This window comes from Gavialis gangeticus, unplaced genomic scaffold (genome assembly GCF_001723915.1).
Source record: "Gavialis gangeticus isolate Ggan-Ray unplaced genomic scaffold, GavGan_comp1, whole genome shotgun sequence".
In the NCBI taxonomy this organism is placed as follows: domain Eukaryota; kingdom Metazoa; phylum Chordata; order Crocodylia; family Gavialidae; genus Gavialis; species Gavialis gangeticus.
The window spans coordinates 70662440-70676752 of NW_017729033.1; the positions used below are offsets into that span (position 1 = coordinate 70662440).

The 14313-nt window shown below is 42.0% G+C and overlaps 1 protein-coding gene across 1 annotated transcript in view; it reads right to left on the bottom strand.

The window, feature by feature from the left end:
• The window catches only part of SCFD2 (sec1 family domain containing 2), a 506912-nt gene that overhangs the window by 343346 nt on the left and 149253 nt on the right, over positions 1-14313 (bottom strand). Inside the window, exon 5 of the mRNA XM_019525890.1 lies at positions 11113-11288. Coding sequence (XP_019381435.1) covers positions 11113-11288 — 176 coding nt within the window. The remainder of the gene's footprint in view (positions 1-11112; positions 11289-14313) is intronic.

The window sequence follows — 14313 nt, forward strand, 5'->3', positions numbered from 1 at the left end:
CTTTGGGTGGGGGGCACACGGCTGCAAGGCATCATGCTATGTACCCCCTGCCCTCATTTTGTTTTTCTGGCATGCTGGCACTCCGGCACCTTCCAAGGTAGGCATTGTGGGGATTTTCAGCACTCTGGTCAAAAAACATTGCCTACCCCTGCTATACAGTATTCATAGTATGCAATTTAGTCACATCCCCCAGCACCCACCCTATACTAGGTAGCCATCCTCATCCAGATATTTGTATTTCCTTCTGTTCCTTCAACCCTATAACCTCAACCCTCTCTGACGTTCACTAATAAAGTTAAAGTTATAGGGTGTGGCCTGTCCCTTGCACTCTAGGCATTTTGTGGCAATGCAGTACTGTTTTTGCACTTTCCTCCTAGCTTGCTCCACAACCTTTTGGCTAGAAGCAAGTGAGACTAAGGGGCATCTGAACTCCAAGGCTTCCAGCCTTGCAGCTTGCACACAGGATGCCTGCCATGGATTTTGGGAGTATCTGAAACCTTAGACTGATGGGTCTGGGAGGAAGGATACTTTCCTGGTGGTAGAGCCACACAAGAACTTGCCCCTTGGGCTTTGCCCAAGTGAATTTGGAATTTGATACCAATTTGGCCCTAGTTTATACTAGATAAAAGTAGGTACCAAAGTGCTGCTGAAAAGTGTGTTAATGAAACACCTATGCTACAACTTGCAGCCATTTCAAAAAAGGTAACATGCATCAATTCTGGACAAACCAAGTCCATGGGTACTATATAAAAATTACTACAGATGGTAAGGTGGGGAGGGGCTTCCAGGGGAAAAAGGATGTGGAAAAGCGGAGAGCAAAGAGCTATATGATCCCACAAATTTATTTTCCCTGCTGTAGCAGTGGGAAGGGGATAAATTTAAGGCATACCTCCAATAATTAGATTCTATACCAAGAACATTTTAATAAATTTATCATTTTTCCATATATAGAATCTATTTATTGGGGGGTCGTCTTATAAATCAAGGTCATATTCTATGAAAATAAACAAGGTATTACTGAATTCCAGAGGATAACCTCCCCAGTCAATATGTGGATTCCTGCAGAACAGAATCATTACATATGCATTTTCATGTTGACAAATTATTGATCCAACTGCAAGATGACTGCTACCTTTTAGTTTAATTCTACATCAAATTTCACACAATAGTAACACTAAGAAAACAAAATTGATTTTTTCTGATGTTTTCACCCTAATGAGATATTAAAAGTCAATATACATTGATAAATCCTCTTAGTAATTACAAATTTTCTAAGACACAGCATGTTGGCTACCCAAATAATGGAAGTTTAAACTGTTATGATTGGCCAATAGACAAGTATTAAGAAACTGGATATGTATTGATTTGAATACTCATTAGTTCCAAGAATCAGCCATACTGTACTAGTCTTAACTTGGGAAATACATCTGTATTTTATTTCTATAGCTCCAGTAGCTGATCGATTTGTAGGGTTAAAATCATGGTTTGGAGCGCTAGCAGAATTTGCAGGTATTACCTGACAGAGGTCATGATGTGAACACTTCTGCTATGGCCAGCAGGACAGAATGATCAAGACAAACTGAAGATGTGAGACACCTGCTTTATGACCATCCCGCAGCACACAAAAGTCTAAAGTCATGCAGAAGCTTCCTCACCTGTACCTATCCATTCAATGCCACCCCCAAGGAGATATGACTGCAGATGCAGAACAAGAAGCTAAAGAAAATACCTGACAGCAAAGCAATGGACATTCTAATGGCCAAGTCCTTGACACCTGGGACTGACAAACCATGGCAAAGGTGGTGATGTCTCAACTGCCTACTGGAGTTGGATGTTCCAAGGAACTAATGAAAAAGTGGGCCTACACTAGGGGCGGGCAATTATTTCAGGTGGAGGGCCGCTTACCAAGTTGTGGCAAGCTGTCGAGGGCCTCATGGGTAGCCCCACCCCTTGACAGGTGCCCTGCCCCCTGGTCACCACCTTGGGACCAATGTCCCAATGTCTTGGAATCAATGTCCCAGGGCCAGCACTGGTAGGGCCCAGAGCGGGGTGCAGGCTGGCAGGTGTCTGTGGAGCCCGGCTGGGCTGCACCAGCAGGGAGAGGGGGAAGCTGGCCCGGCTCCATAGAGCCCCTGCCAGCCAGAACACTGTACCCCTGCTGCCCTGCTCTGGGCTCTGCTGGCGCTGGCCCTGAGACACAGGTGCAGGCCCTGCTCCCATGCCTGCTCACTCCCAGTGCCCCCCCAACCCCGTGGTACAGGCAGGAGGGATAGTGCACAGCCCTGACCCCCTGCTCGCTGACAGGGAAGGAGCTGGTGTGGAGTGCGGGGAAAAGAGGCCCCTTGCCCGCCCCGTGGCTGGCACCCTGTGCTGCAGCCGCTCGCAGCCCGCATGGGGCTGTCTGTGCCTGCTCAGGACAGCCCTGCACGGGCTGCGAGCAGATGCAGCAGGGAGCGCCGGGCATGGGGCGGGCAAGGGGATGCTTTTCCCCACACTCAGCACCAGCTCCTTCCCTGCCCTCCCCCCCCCCCCGAGGTTCTGGTGCTGGGGCAGTCACATGGTCCCAGGCCAGAAGCCCCTGCTGGGGCTTCTGGCCGGTGGGGGGGCAGGCTCTGCTGTTGTGGGAGCTCTCCAGGGCTTCCCCTGGGTTCTACTGCCCTTGGTTCCTGTCATCTTTGACAGGAACCAAGGACAGAAAAATTTAAATTTTCTAAATTTTTTTAGGGTCCTCACAGGCTGATTAGAATGGCGTTGTGGGCTGAATTCAGTCTGCAGGCCGTATTTTGCCCACCCCTGGCCTATACCATCAATTCAACTACTGGTGACAGCGGCACAGAGCCTCAGATTATGCAACACCCGCTTCAAAGTTTCCTGCTTGAAGGCACATGTACAATGAAAGATCTTGTAAAGTACAATAAATGAGCACAAGCATATGTAATAAAATGGTCAAACGTGTGTAGAAGCATGAGAAGAAAAAGCAGCAGCTCCAGTAGTCAAAGTTATGTTTTTCCCCTCTAGAAGTACTAAAAATATTTTTAAAAATGCTCGCTGACAAATTTAGTAAGGGACCATTAAGACAACTTGTCCCACTGAACTGTGGGGTCAGACACTGATTCTATGGAATAATAAAGAAATTCAAATATATTTTATTTATACATTCATACATGTAAGAAAATTACACACACAGTTTATTGAGCAGCAATGCAATTGTATTTTTTGAGGTCAAGACTTTTGACCTCAAATACTACCCCTGAACCTACTACCCCTGGAGGCCTACTGACAGTATGAATAGTGTCATGTGCTGAATCATTAATACCATTTCCATCATACTCTGCTTTAACTTACATCCACTTAGATGCATTTAGGTCAGAATCTCATAGGCAGTTCTATCCAGATGGAATTCTGTGCTCAGCATGCATTCTTTGCAAAACTGAGTCTTTAGTTTTCAAATTTCTTGGTAGAGAACTGTATTCTCATTGATGTGTATAGATACCACATTATGTATTCCAAGTACTCCAAAACTACAACATGAATTACAGTATTAGCAAGCTAAATGCTAACTTAGTCAGATTCATCTTGATCATATGAGATCACACAGAATCTCAACACATCTTCACTTGAATGTTACTACTTTTAAAGTTAGCTTATATTTGCTATTGAAATACTAACTGTAAAGTAAAGCATTAAACAGTATTACAGTTTTCTTCCACTTTTTTTTTAAGCTTCTGCTGCGACATCCATAGAAGAGAGAATGATGTCATTTTATTAACCTCATAACTTTCTTCCACCAGAGAAATAAAAACATTGGAATGACCATCTGGCATTATGTCTCTATTTCCCTGTCTTAAAATCATAAGTATGTATCTTCAGTTTTTCAAGCAGCTTAGAAGAAAAAAAAATGCTGCTTGTCAACAAATTCTGTAACAACAATAAGGTTAACATGCACATGATAAGGTTTTTGCACATGAACATATTGTAATCTGCTACCAACCTAGGTACTTGTACAGCTCCCATCACCACAACGTTTGCTAGCTAAGTACTTGACCTACTTATATAAGAAGAAACCATTAAAGCCTTAAAATACTTATGGTTAACAAAACAATATCATTCTCTCCCCCATGAAAGTCACAGTGCAAACTAAAGCAAAAAAGTGTGGAAAAAAACTGTAGCTTGCTGTTCACAGTAGAAAGTGTAAGCTAACTTTAAAGGTAGTAACCTTGAAGAACTGATGTTCAGCACATTCCGCATTGTGCGGTCATTCTATACTTAACTGCATAGTAAGCAGGATATAGATGGCTCAGTACTTAACAAGGAAATACTGCTATTATTTATTTCTATTCTTGAACACTTGGACTTAGACTTCTCATGCTCTCTCTCTCAGAGCGCCAAGCTCCTTCATGCCATTTCCAATTAATGGGGGGAGAAAGGGGAAGCAAACTTGTTGGCACCCACCAATCTATTATTCAGGGAAATCAGGGGAGCATGCCGCACACACAGCAAGACTATCCACATCCCCAAAAGTCTATGAACAAACAAGTTACATAGTAGAAAATAGTTAAGGGCATTTTAGTTGGTCCTTAGGGTTAATCACAATAAGTCCACACATTTTATCCTTGTCAACATCAGATTTTCAGTATAATGAATTATTTAATTTTGTTAATGTTTTTTAAACCATACCACTTGAGTTAAGTATACAGAAGCCTGTAAACTGCATTAAATTATTCAGCATCAGATAGCAAAACCATCAGAAGAACTGGAATCAGATCCAAGGAGTACCGTACTCCCATTCTACAACTGAAGCGATTTCTGCGGACTTTTGCAGCACATTACACAAAACGATGGCACTGCAGGTACAATTATTTTGTGTCCCATTTTACAGCAAAAAAACAAAACCAAACAAACCTTGTTATATGCAGTGATGTTGTGATAAAAAAGCTGGTGAACTGAAGTTTGGTGGTATTTATTTAGGATTTCCTTGCTGTGGGCATTTGAGATTTAAATGTAAGGTTATTTCAGTTTAATAGTTTTGTTGTGCTGAATTTTACATTTCTAACCTTAAGTTTAACCAAAGCTATTATAACAGAAGAAAATGACCTCATCCTAAAGAGGATACTCCCTTTCAAAAAAAAAAAAAAAGTCAAAACAGCTGCTTGATTTCAGCATCTCTGGTCTGCTGTGAACTGCTGATAATAAAAAGTATGCTCTTTGTAAGGACTAACACAAAAATATAGCTATATAATGTAGGACAAGAGTTTTTGATTTTTTTCCCAGTTTAGTTTATTTTGCAAGCATTATGGGCACTGACAGTTGTGGAACACCACCCCCCCAAAACAAAACAAAAACCAAACAAATAAAAAAAAATTGTACTTGACTGGAAGAGGAAAGGCATTAAGTTTGACCAGACTACCCAGCATCTGTATAGACTGGGTGCTTCAGCAGGGCTTTTTGGCATTTATCTAAAGCTGGTTCAATCAGCTATTAGATAAAAGTACCAAAAAGCCCCACTGAAGTGTGTGACCTGTATAGACGTTGAGTGAGCCGTGTCAAATTAATGTGATACCTCTTCTCGGCATGTGCTATGCTCTGTGCAGCAGCATGCAGAACTGAAAGTAAAGTGGTTTTTTTTCTTCATGTCTGTAAACAGCCTATATTGTTAAATGGTATGGAAGATTTATGAGGATAATTAAGTATTAACAAAAGCCCCTCTTTTCAACTCAATTAATCTAAATCTCAGGTGTGAAATAGTGTTTTAAATCCACTTTACTAGAAATGAAATTGAAAAATAAAATCCACACTAAGTAAGTCTGGCTCAGAAGAAAGTATGAAGAATATCCTAGCCTGTCATACAAAAGCCAGTAGGTTAGAGGCATATATTTAACTTGCTAGCCAACAGAAATGGTGCTAAGAATACAATGTTTTCAGTTCTTAAAATGTCACTGATTTTAAGCCAAAATTTCAAGCCAAACTACCTTTTTCTAAATGTTGCTCTAAATCTGAAATACAGCCAAAAAAAAAAAAAAATTAAAAATCCTTCTAGACCATATACCTTTTTCGCAGAAATTGTTCTATGTTACTCTAGAGAAAGATTCTACCAAACCTGAATAATCCTGAGCTCTCCTTTGACCCACTAAAATACCTGGGACTGCTCATGTACTATGTAGCAAGGATCATGTACTAACAGTACCATGTAGCATGAATCAGGGTGGTAGAGCTTGGCCACTAATTCGTGTTTTAGAACAGTTAGCAGCAGAATGACAGAAGGGCACTGTCCATAAAAAAGGATGGAGCTAAATGGTCTTTTCAGAGATGTGACTAGGCTAGTAGTTTGCAGCAGGCTTGTATGAGTTATGCCACCCACTTTACTCTATTTGCTGCTGCTGCTGGGTATTTTTATGTTGAAATTAGAGACAGAATTTCTCGTTCCTGAAAGTGTTTTAAAAAAAACCAACAAGCTAAACGTCACCTATTTCTGTCTGAATCCTTCACCGTGCACATTGTCTTTAAGCTCTGTCAAGTGCTCTTCCCCTGTGTTTTGCATTTCATTTGCCTCTCCTGTTTAATATTGTAGAGATATAATTACAAGGAGAACGAGGAATATGTCTGAACCCAGAATAAAGTTGGGACAGACCATATTTTCTTCCTCTTTCCCCCATATCTCCCTTAATTCCAAACCTTAACCTGAAGAGAAAGGAAGCAACAGAGGAGGAGTCATAGGCATCTCCATGGAAGTGCTTCACACTACCTCTCACCCAACTTATCAGCCTTATGGGAGGATGGGAAAGAGAACTCATATAGAAGGGGACTCTCTTTGCTTTGCTTCTAAAACATGGTTTCAATTCCCAGCACTTACAATTCCTAGCACATACATATTTATAGCTGTTCAAACCTGCTTGAGGCACTACCTGCAGCAAAAGCAGCACAAGGAGGGGGTGGGGGGAAGTCCCCCGATGCAGCGTCAGTAGTTATAAACTATATCGCCGTAACGATGCACTCCCTCATTATAGCGCGTTGCTACAGCGATGCAGTGACAAAAATAACAGTGCTGCCAGCATGGTGCAGTATGGGCTGTTCCTGCACCATCATTTAGTACTTCCAAAAGGAAGAACTAAATGACAGTGCAGTGCACCACAGGGGCACATGTAGATACACCCAGTATGCTTTACCTTGGTTTGACCCAGGAGCTTCATCTTTTTTCCCCATAAGAAATCCCATCAGACCCTGATTCTATTCTTTTAAGAAAACCAGCTTTCATAGACAACAGGGGCTAAATTCATCCCTGGAGTAAGCATAGAACTGCCTCAACTCTGTAGATATTAAGAATTTACACCAAAGATGAGGTTGGCCTATAAACATATGTACTTAGGATGAAGATATACGTACAAGCCTAACCAAATATGCTGGAGACCTAAACATATCAGTTAAGCATTTTAATCCTTAAAAATAGGCTGCCCCTTCCCAGCATTTCTTAGAACAAAGAAGTTGCAACAAAAGTGATGACAATGAGGAATATAACTGAAGGAGGAGATTAATAAATGAAATAGATGAGCTTGTATAATGTTGTATGCCAGAAAAATGGTTTTCTGAAAAGCATGAAATGCTGAACAGAGAACCAGTGAGACTGGTCACGTAGATTCAGTTAAGAGGGAAATTCCAGCAGTCCATAAATTATTCCTTCTAGGAATCTGAAGATACTAATATTATTTGGTTCTTAAGCTATTTTCTTTGGCAGCAGCTGAAGGATCTGGAACACAATGACCCATGAAAAATCTAGAGACAATTTGTAGGTCATAGCTAATTCATATTTTTCCATAATGCCATGTACAAGTAACCTGTCTTTTTGTACACCCACTGATATATCCCCATTTCTATTGATGGAACAATGGCTCAATTTTAAATTTTAGGAACCATTATCAACTGTATAGGCCTGTGGCCAACAACTCTATCAGGTGAATTTCTGAATAGCCCAGTCCTTAGAAAAGGCTATGGCATCAACTCTTAAGTAGGACTGTTGTGTACAGCATTGTGTGTCAACTATTCTGCATATTTATATTTTCAAAATCATAGAACCATAGAAAATTAGGATTGGAAGGGTCCCCAGGAAGTCATCTAGTCTAACCCCCTTTTCAAAATAAGACCAGCCTCAAATACATCATCCCAGCCAAGGCTTTGTCTAGCCTGGTCTTAAAAACCTCCAAGGATGGAGATTCCACCATCTCTCTGGGTAGCCCATTCCAGTTCTTCACCACCCTCCTCATGAGAGTTTTCCTAATATCTAAGTTAAACTTCCCTTGGTGCATCTTGAGATCACTGGTCCTTAATTCTGTGATCTGCCACCAATGAAAACAGTCTAGCTCCATTTCCCTTAAAACCCCCCTTCAGGTAGTTGAAGACTGTTATTAAATCCCCCCTCAGTCTTCTCTTCTGCAGACTAAATAAACGCAGTTCCCTCAGCCTCGCCTTAGAAGTCATGTGCCCCAGCCCCCTCATCATTTTCACTGCCCTAAATTGGACTCTCCAATTTCTGCACATCCTTTCTGTAGTGTGGGGCCTAAAACTGAACACAGTACTCCAGATGTTGCCTCACCAGTATGGAATAGAGGGGAATAATTACTTGTTTCAATCTGCTGGCAACACTCCTGCTAATACAGCTCAGTATGCTGTTAAGCCTTCTCTGTAACAAGGGCACACTGTTGGCTCATATTCAGCTCACTGTCCATTGTAACCCTCAGGTCCTTTTCTGCAGAGATGCTGCTTAGCAAGTCAACCCCCAGCCTGCACTGGTACATGGGATTGTTCCATCCTAAGTGTAGGACTTTGCACTTGTCCTTATTGAACCTCATGGGATTTATTTTGGAGTAATCCTCTAATTTATCTAGGTCTCTCTAAATCTTAGCCCGACTCTCCAGTGTATCAAGTACTTCCCCCAGCTTGGTGTCATCTGCAAACTTGCTGAGGTTGCACTCCATCCCATCTTCCAGGCTGTTGATGAAGATATTAAACAAAACTGACCCCAAGACCAACCCCTGGGGCACTCCACTTGATACTGGCTGCCAGCTAGAGATCAAGCCATTGATTACTACCCTTAGAGCCTCGTGACCCAGCCGCTTCGTTAACCAGAAAATGATGTGCAAGTTAAAAAAAAAAAATTATAATAGTACCCCTGAAGTTTTCTGGCTCTCCTCAGAGCTCTTTTCCAAAAAGTCCTTGTCAACAGACAGGAGGACAAGCCATGTACTCCACAAAGATAACTATATTTCAGTCTCCCTCTCTCTCCAGAATAATCAGATATATTATGGATTGTGTAATTCAAAATAATTGTTGTTTGAACTACAGAAAATGAATACATGAGTAAACAGAACTTAGAACTCAGGACTAGAAAGTCTGGTTTGGCTGAAATGTTTACCTTATGACGCACTGAAAATAGTGGGTATAGTCAAGAATGGTTATGACAGCATTTGTTATACATTTCTTTTTTATGTAACATATATTTTAAAAGTGCTTGTGTCCTTAACTGTTTTTTTGATCCTGGTGAAAGAGACTGCCTAAAAAAACTATATTGCTCTATATAAACAATGCTAAGCTTGCATTTTTATTTTAGTTCTTAAACCTTACTGTTTTTAAGATGGAGCTTAGCAAATTTCAGAATGGAATTATATGACATGGTTGTCAAACAGCAGGAGACTGGACTGAATGACAGAGGAGCTCTCTTCCAGTTACATGCTCTATGCTCATAGATTAAAAAGTGAAGATGTGGGATAGTCTCAATTATACTTTATTCAAGACAAGCTACTTTATAGGATTATATATGGTATTAAATACTTTAAAGGCACAATTAATGTTGTATTCAAATGTTAAGAAGAGTGAATGGTTTGATAAGATGTTACCATTCACTTGTCCATGTAAATTAAGTTTTGGATTTATACTGTTTAGGATACATTTAAAATTTGTTGACTGTAATGCAATGGCAATCTACATGAACTGGCATTTTCAGAAAAAAGAAACGGGATAAAAAGTCTTCATTACCAAAAAGGTGTTGTTCCTCCCTCCTCCTCTTTTTTGTTTTTGTATGTGGAAACAAAACAGGAGCTACTTGAGGTTGACAATATACTGCCTTCCTTGTCAAGGGCTGATCTTCCTGAGCTATATCACGGTTACAATTTCAGAGATGTCTCCACTGGATCTTACAGTAAGATAGCTATCTTTAAGAATGTGAGTTAGCTAACAGTCTTTCCTGGCGTCCCAAGAGACATTGTGACAACTTCCATTGATGCCGAATAGGATATAGAGACTTAATGAAGTTTGTATTTTTAGCAAAGTCCTGCTTGCAAGCTAAGCTGGATAGAGTCTACTCACTGTATCGCCCGTTTTTAATTTTCATAACAGAAATTCAAAGATAGTATAATTTGTGATTTAAACTACATGTTGGCAAGAGGGTGACAACTAGCAGCAGCTGGAAGATGTGGGTGTATGGGTAACAGCAGTTGGTCAATCTCTTGTATGGTGTTTTTGCTTCCTAACATCCTATCCATTCAGCAAATTGCCCAAGCTTACATTCACATAAAAATATGTCACTTATCTCTGGAAGTCATTTCTGAATTAGATTTTTCCATGATCAACCAAAAGCAATTAATATCAGTTGTAACACTCAGTGATCCTAATTAGTCTCCTACCTAAAATATATTAACGCAGGGGTTTTCAACCTTTTTTAAGAAGTGTACCACCTTACCCTGCATCCCAGGCCCTGCTCCTAGGAAGCAGTGGCATGGGGGGGTGGGGGTGGTGGCGCTCTGTTCTCGCCCACCCATGCGTACCCCCTAGCCCCTTTTCCAAGTACAAACCCTGTGTTAACGTATTGCAGTTTGCTATACATATAATGTTCCACACCCAATTCAGATAATTTTATGCATCTTCTTCTCAAATGTTCAATTTACTGTACATAAAATTATTATCTAAAAAAAAGTTTGGGATATGTTATTTAAATCTATCATGTGACAATATAAATTTACATAAAAGTTAATTACAAAAAAAGTGATTAAAAGTTTTAAAACTACCTATCTTATGACAGCATTCTTAATTTGGTATGATGTTAAATAGGTTGATTCAATAGCATACCTGCAAAAGTAACCTTTCAAAAGCTAGGAAGTTGTCCCATTTGGCATTCTTGGGATGTTTTAAAGTCTGGATTGTGGCTAGCACAAGCTGTAGAAGTCCACAATGGTTCTCTAGAGCTTTGAAATTATTTTTGAAAAGCTGGATGTAGGAGCTAAGCTGTTCTGGTGTGACTCTGCCTGTAAAAACAAACAAACAAACAAACAGGACATATTACCAAATATTCTATGACGAGGAACAATCAGGTTATAAGGCCTGATCCTGTCACTAACACAATCAACAGGAGCTTGAAGTTTCATTACAATGGTAGTATGTTTGGACTGTAACAGAAATCACTTCATTCCTGACTAAAGACTTCAGAGATGGAACATGGTGAATAGTTAACAGGATACAGAGGGGGTCCTTACTCCCTAGCTTGTAGACCAGATCAGCCTGTGGTGCCATATCCAGCCCATAGGCTTGATAAAAACTTGGCAGTAGGGGAGTGGTGGCAGCACTAATGGCTGCTCTCTGGCTATCATATTTCCAAACTCATGCAAACCCCCTGTGCACTGGATAGACAGCATGGCCATACATGCTAAATGGGGCACTCAGGGCTGAGTGGAGGTGGTGTGAGGTCCAATCCAGGCATGTGGAACTGCAGTTGTATGGGACCTGGTCTGGGCACACAGTGAGGGGCAGAGCTGTGACTGCATGGGACCTGATCCAAGCACACAGGGCTGGGGAGAGGCCGTGCAGGGTCAGTTCTGGATAAACATGGGCTTGCCAAGGCAGTGTGGAGCCAATCTGGGTGTGCAGGAGCTGCCCAAGGAAGCATGCAGCCAATATGGGTGTGCAGGGGCTGGCTGGAGGCAACAGAAGGCCCAATTCAGCAGCAGAGGCTGCAGGCTGCAGCATCCAGGCTGCAGACCAGCCCTGCACCATTCATTCAGCCCAAATACCAAAAGAGTGAGCACCACTGGCATACAGTGATTATTAATAATGGGTATCAGCAACCTGCAGCTTGGTCAGAGATTCCATCCGGCTGCACAGCTGAGACATCAGCAGCAATTCAGCAGTGGGGGAAGTGGCATCTGGGTCAAAAGCTTGTCTGTTACAATTCAGCAGCAGGACAACTAGCAGCAGCCAGATCATAAGCACTAATTTGGCCTGCCACTCCTAAAAGTACAGCAATTGCCAACAAGAAGTGTAAGCTCACCTTCTGTCATTGGGACCTGCAGGTAAGCTACTATACGATGTGTCTCTCAACACTATGTTTGTGAAAAGCAGAATGGAAACTTTAGTGACCACAAGTGGTTGGCTACTGAGCCATACATTATACCCTTGATACTGCGCCCTCTAGCTGCACAGTTCTCCCCCCATGCACCAGCACCCTGCTAGAACAGAGAGAAAAATGCAACATACTGGGTGCATTTACATGTGCACTCTACTGCACAGTTGACTAAATAGGCCTGCAATAAAGCATCACCATCTACATGTGAGTCCTTATAAGGGCACAGAAAATAAACTAACTCCACTGTGGGATAGTACTGGCTGGGACTACAGCGGAGTTATTTAGTGTGCCAAAACACACATGTAGACAGTGACTGGAGCTGGCTGGGATACAAGGGTGCTACAACATGGGTGCTACCTGCCAGCTAGCTCTGCACTGTAGCACCTCCATGCCCCAGTCAGCCCTTCCACAGCACAATCTGCTGAGGTGAAGCAGCTTTGGGCTGGCAGGCTGAGCCCTGGGCTTCCTGTCAGCCAGGGCTGTTCCACCCCGGTTCAACGTGCTCCAGTCCCAGGTGCATATGTAAATGCTACACCCAGGCACAATAAACTCCACTGCAAACTGCGCCAGAGTTTACTGCTTATTGCGTGTGTAGATACACCCACTGGGTACATCCACACATGTGGGCATGTGCACTTGCAGCAGCTCAAACCGTAGTGGCACAAATCTGTGCCAGAGATTTGTACCTCAGCATACATGCCTGAACATGTGCTTTGGTGTGGGACAAATTGTGCCACTTGGGGCAAACTGACCCTCCTCAGCTCCTCCTGGATCTTCAGCTAGGGGGAGGTAGAGCCTGTATAAAAAGCTGCCCTAGTGAGCAGCTCAGGGCTACTTGCCCTCAAGAGCTTCTGAGGCCCAGCCAGTTGGCATCTGGGAACACTAGCCCCTTGTGCCAGCTGGACTTTGAGATGCTGCAAGAGGCATATGTGCACTCGTTTGGGCACACCCACTGAGTCACCAATGTGAGGAGTAAGAGTGGGGTTTTTTTGAGATGTGCCCAAAAGCTTGTCTAACAATTTTCCCAACTATTCAGTTGGTCCAATAAAAGATATTACCAAAAAACTTGCATCTCATATATTTCCTGAACAATCGCAGCTACAGCAACAGTCAAACTCTGAAGCACTTATGTCATTTCTCAAAATATTCCTCATAAGGAAATCCCCCTGGCTTTTCTCAGTTGGTGAATGCTAAAAAGATCACTGCAGAGCACCATGTGATACCCAGTAGTATATAAGTTACTGCCCAGAAAGAGCAGAGTGAGATTCATCAAGCTGATCTAGCTACTAAATGTATATATGAAGAATTTTAATTATATACTTAATCCTAAAACAAATAATCATTTTATAAAGTATTAACTTTATAAACCATGTCACTCGGTAAGTCTGTTTAAAGAATACCCAGCCTTGCAAGTAGGTGCAAGGCAGGGGTGTCAAACACATGGCCTGCCAGCCAGATCTGGCCCAGAGAGCCTTGCCATCTGGCCCTCAGTGAAGCTCCTGGGTCTGATTGGTCACACATGGGGCACAATGCATGCCTGGAGCGCAGGGTCAGTTTGCAGGCTAGATCCTACACAACTCGTTTGACCCCTGGTACAAGAGATACTGAAGGACCTAGTACCCAGAGCTCATTTTTAAACTCTTAACTTTTGCTTTTCTCTTTGCATTCTATGAGGAAGGGCTATGATACCTGGTCTACACTAGGACAATTACTCCTTGCTGAAAACAGGTGTCACCAAAGCTCAAAACTGAATTATGCTGAACACTACATGTTGAACTGGGTCTATGGACCAAGAAAACCATGTTTAGAACCATTTCATGGTTTCCAGTACTTTTCTTTAGCAAAGAGTAATCTTTCTAGCACAAGTCAGGTCAAAAAGTGGCTTTGCCTGGGAAGGTTTTATAAATTTTTATTTTATCATTACTATTTTC